The sequence below is a fragment of the Aptenodytes forsteri genome, unplaced genomic scaffold (assembly GCF_000699145.1).
Source record: "Aptenodytes forsteri isolate BGI_AS27 unplaced genomic scaffold, ASM69914v1 Scaffold621, whole genome shotgun sequence".
Taxonomy (NCBI): domain Eukaryota; kingdom Metazoa; phylum Chordata; class Aves; order Sphenisciformes; family Spheniscidae; genus Aptenodytes; species Aptenodytes forsteri.
The window spans coordinates 57,361-62,019 of NW_008794373.1; the positions used below are offsets into that span (position 1 = coordinate 57,361).

Consider the following 4,659-nt stretch of genomic DNA (forward strand, 5'->3'; position numbering starts at 1 on the left):
AGCAGCAAAAGCCGAAAAGGGCAGAATTAAGGTTACGGCTTCCCAAAAAAAGGGCAGAGTTTAGGTTATACGCGGGCAGAAAAGGGGCAGAGTGAAGCCCACTGAGATGCCATCAACCCTCCCAACCTGCTTGGCTGGAAAGCAGGACCGCCGGTGCCACCTGGACCAATTCCTGGTTGGCCTCAGCCCATCGACACCAAACCCGCCGGGCACCGCTGCCCCCACGGCCTCCTACCCCGGGACGTGGCAGTGGGCGGCCGTCAGCACCCAGTTCTTGTCCACCAGCGTCCCCCCGCAGATGAACTTCTCGCCTTTGAAGAGGGCAGCCTGCCAGGGCAGGTCGCAGGAGGTCCCCTCAATCACCCACAGGACATTCCTCGAGGCTGTGGGGACAAAGGGACATGGCACAGGGGACACAGATGGTCTGGAACCCTCGCTGATGTCACCCGCCGCAGGGACATGGGACACGGGTAGGCTGGGACCCTCTGGTGTGACGTGACCGCCCCTGGTGGCCCCATCCCCGTGTCCCCTGAGTCCCGGACAAGGAGGTGAATCAGTGGTGGAAGAGGCCAGTCCAGCTTGGGAGAGACCAGGAGGTCAAAGGGGTGGACAGGGGGCACCTGGGACAGATGGGGGTCCCTGGGGTGAATGGGGGGAGGTCCCGTGGGTGGACATGGGGCCCCATGTGGGGCAGACATGGGGGTCTCACAGGTGAACGTGGGGCCCATGGGGTGGGCATGAGCACCCCTGGGGCAGATGTGGGGCACCCACGCCAGACACGGAGGGTCGCATGGGTGGATGTGGGTTCTCAGGTATGGTTGGGGAACACCCAAGGTGGGTGTGGGGCAGTCCCATGAGGAGGTGTGGGGTGCCTGGGGTGGTTGAGGGACACCCGCGACAGACAAGGACCCCCAGGGTGGATTTGGTGGTCCCACAGGTAGACGTGGTACCCCTGGGGTGGACACAGGGGTCCTGCAGGTGGATGTGGGGGTCCCACAGGTGGACACAGGACACCCAAGGTAGACATGGGGGGTCCCACAGGTGGACATGGGGGTCCTTGAGGCAGACATGGGGCACCTAGGGCAGATGTGGGGCCCCTGGTGAAGACACAGGGGTCCCACAGGTAGATGTGGGGCATCCAAGGTTGATGTGGGGGTCCCAGAGGTGGACATGGGTCATCCAAGGTGGACGCAGGGGTCACACAGGTGGACATGGGGCATCCAAGGTGGACTTGGGGGGTCCCAGGGGTGGAAACAGGACCCCTTGGAGAAGACATGGGGGTCCCACAGCTGGACTTGGGGCATCCAAGATGGACATGAGGGTCCCACAGGTGGACATGGGTCATCCAAGGTGGACATGGGGGTCCTGTGGCAGGACCCGGGTCATCCAAGGTGGGCATGGGGGTCCCGTGTGTGGAAATGGGTCATCCAAGGTAGACATGGGGGGGGGTCCCACGTGCAGACATGGGACCCCTGGGGAAGATACCCGACCCATGGGGTGGAGGTGAGGGTCCCACAGAAGGACATGGGGCATCCAGGGTGGACACGGTGGTCCCATGGGTGGACATGGGGCACCCAAGGTGGGCGTGAAGGTCCCACGGGCAGAAACGGGACTCCTTGGGGTGGATGTGGGGGTCCCATGGGTGGTCATGGGGCATCCAAGGTGGAGGACACGGACATCCCATGAGTGGAAATGGGTCATCCAAGGTGGACATGGGGGTCCCGTGGGAGGATGTGGGGCATCCAGGGTGGGTGTGGGCGTTCCACAGGTGGACGTGGGACCTCTGGGATTGGACACAGGACCCTCCAGGGCAGACATGGGCATCCCACGGGTGGACATGGGGGTCCCACGGGTGGATACGGGGGTCCCACGGGTGGATACACCTGTGGCTACCGCGGGGAGATGGCGGGGGGGTGACTCCGGCCCTGGGTGGCCCCTGGCAGGGTGGGGGTCAGGGTGGGGGTCGGAGTGGGAGTTGGGGCGGGGACACGGACCTTTGGGGACACGGGGTTTCAGGACAGGAGGTAAACGAGGATGGGGAGGAAGGAGGGAAGGGAGGATGGGAAAGGGAGGACAGGAAAGGAAGGAAGGGAGGACGGGAGGACAGGGAAGGGGAAGGGAAGGGAGGGGAGGAAAAGGGAGGAAAAGAAAGACCAGAAGGTGAGAGGGAGGGCGGGGGAAGGGACGAGAGAAGCGAGGGAAGGCCAGGAGGTGTCCTGACTCCCCCTTGGGGCCCTCCAGGGACCCCCTCCCACATCCCCCAGTGGGTGTCACCCAAACCCCCACCCCAACCCCAGGGCCCCATCTTCCTACCGAGGGCTGGCGTGGGGCCGCGCGGCCACGGGGAGGGCAGGCTCCACCCAAGCTGGTAAAGCGCCGCGGCCGCGGGCGCGTCTTCCTCCTGCCACCGCCAACTCCGGGTTTTTATCTGGGGCCGGAGGAGGAAACAGCTTCCTCCGCCTTCTCCTCTAATCCGGCCACGGCTCCGGCACCTTCCGCCAGGCTCCAGGAAACCTGTGCCATGGGGTGGCCCCACTGGGTGGGGGACTGGGCTGGGATGAGGATGGTCAAAAGGTCAACGGGATGCGGCTCTGGTGGGGTCAACCCCAAAACGTGGCTCTTTGGTACCAGAACCTGGGGCTGGACGAGGATGGTTGAGAGGACACCAGGACACATCTCCAGTGGGGTCAATCCCAAAACGTGGCTCCTTGATGGGTACCAGAACCTGAGGCTGCATGAGGATGGTTGAGAGGACACCAGGACACATCTCCAGTAGGGTCAACCCCAAAACGTGGCTCCTCACCGGACACGGGACCTGTGCTTGGAGGACAGTTAGGAGGACACCGGGACCCAGCTCTAATGGGCTCAAACCTGAAATGCGGCTCCTCATTGGACACAGGACAAGGGCAGTCGAGAGGGCACCAGGACACGTCTCCACTGAGGTCAACCTCAAAAACGTGGCTCCTCGTTGGGTGCAAGACCTGGGGTTGCACGAGGACAGTAGAGAGGAGACTGGGACAGTCTGATGGGATCAAACCCAAAACGCGGTTCCTCGTCAGATGCAGAAACCAAGGATGGACAAGGCTGGTGGAGAAGGCACCGGGATGTGGCTCTGATGTGGTTGGACCCCAAACCAAGGCTCTTTGTTGGGTGTGGGAACCCGCAGTTAGATGAGGACAGTCCAGAGGACATCAGGACACGTATCTGGTGTGGTCAACCCCAAAATGGAGCTCCCTCTCCGGTGCAAGACAGGGAGTTGGATGAGGGTGGCTGAGAAGGCACCAGGACACGGCTCTGGTGGGACCAAACCCAAACCGTGGATCCTCATTGGACACAGGACCTTGGGTTGGATGAGGATGGTTGAGAGGGCACCAGGACACATCTCGGATGGGGTTGGACCACAAAATGTGGCTCCTCACTGGCTGTAAGACCCTGGGTTGGACGAGGATGGTTGAGGGGGCGTGTCGCTGATGGGGTTGGCCTCCAAAACATAGCTCCTTGATGGACGCGGGACCCAGGGATGGAGAAGGTGGTCAAGAGGCCACCAGGGCCTGTCTCCAGTAGGCTTCAAGCCCAGAACGTGGCTTCTCATTGGGTGGCACGTTGGCCGAGAGGTGCTGGGACGTGTCTCTGATGAGGGGTCACCCTGAACCGTGGCTCCCCGCCGGATGCAGAACGTGGGGTTGGCCGAGGACAGCTGAGAAGCACCGAGACGTGGCTCGTCCTTTCTCTTGCCCGTTTTTCCGCGTTTCCTCTTGGTCTCTCAGCCTTTCTCCTTCTGTCCGTCCTTGCCTTCGTTCCTGGGCGCCTCCAACCCCGCCGAGCAAACCCCGCGGACGCGCCCAGCCCCTCGCCTCATCCCCCACGGTCCTAAGTTCGGGGGTGGGGTGGGATAGGGGGGGAGGGGAGGGTGTGTGTGATGGTGACCCCATGCCCGGCATCGTGGCGATCACCAGCCACCCCCATTTCTCTTGGTCCCTCAAGAAGGAAGAGGGGGTTGCTCCCACGTCTCCTCCTCTTCCTCCGCACCACCGCAGGGGCCTCCCACTTCTTCCCCGTCCAACCCCAGAGGACCCCGCGGAACCTCCCAGATCCCGTGTCACCTCGGGGGCAGGGAGCCGCTGCTGGAGCGGGTCCTTCCAGTCGCCTGGAAAGCCCAGTTTAACCCTGCCCTGTCACTGGGGCGGACTGGGCTGGGCTGGGCTGGGTTGACTCAACCCCCTCCTGGATTGTCTCGACTTGCCCTGGGCCCATCGTTACCCAATCAGCTCTGGGCTCATCAAGAGGCCTCTTAATGAGCTCAGGTGTTAATTGAGCTCCAGGCAAGTCATCAAGGTCATAATTACCCGGTTCTAATTAACCCGGGCTGTCCCGGCCTGCACGGAGCTCCCATGGTGCTTTGCGTCAGGGAGACTTTGTTGGGGGGGGAATCTGGGAAATTGGGGGGAAGGGAGGGGTCTCAGTGCCCTGCCCCCACTGTTCCCACAGACTGGAGAGACCCAAACTGGTCCCGGTCCTTCGCTGCAGCTTGTCCAGCTGGAACAGAGAGGAACGATGCCACGGGTGGGTCCCCTGAACTCTGCCCCCCCGGCAAGGAGATACCCTTAACTCTGCCCCCCCCCCCCCCGTAATCCACCAAACACACACACACCACAACTG

General features: G+C 62.7%; 1 protein-coding gene across 1 annotated transcript in view; it reads right to left on the reverse strand.

Annotated features, from left to right (window-relative positions):
• LOC103905999 (kallikrein-8) overlaps positions 1-4,659 on the reverse strand; it is a 10,633-nt gene that overhangs the window by 1,944 nt on the left and 4,030 nt on the right. The window contains exons 2-3 of the mRNA XM_019474201.1: positions 236-383; positions 37-38 (exon numbers count right to left, since the gene is read on the reverse strand). Coding sequence (XP_019329746.1) covers positions 37-38; positions 236-383 — 150 coding nt within the window. The remainder of the gene's footprint in view (positions 1-36; positions 39-235; positions 384-4,659) is intronic.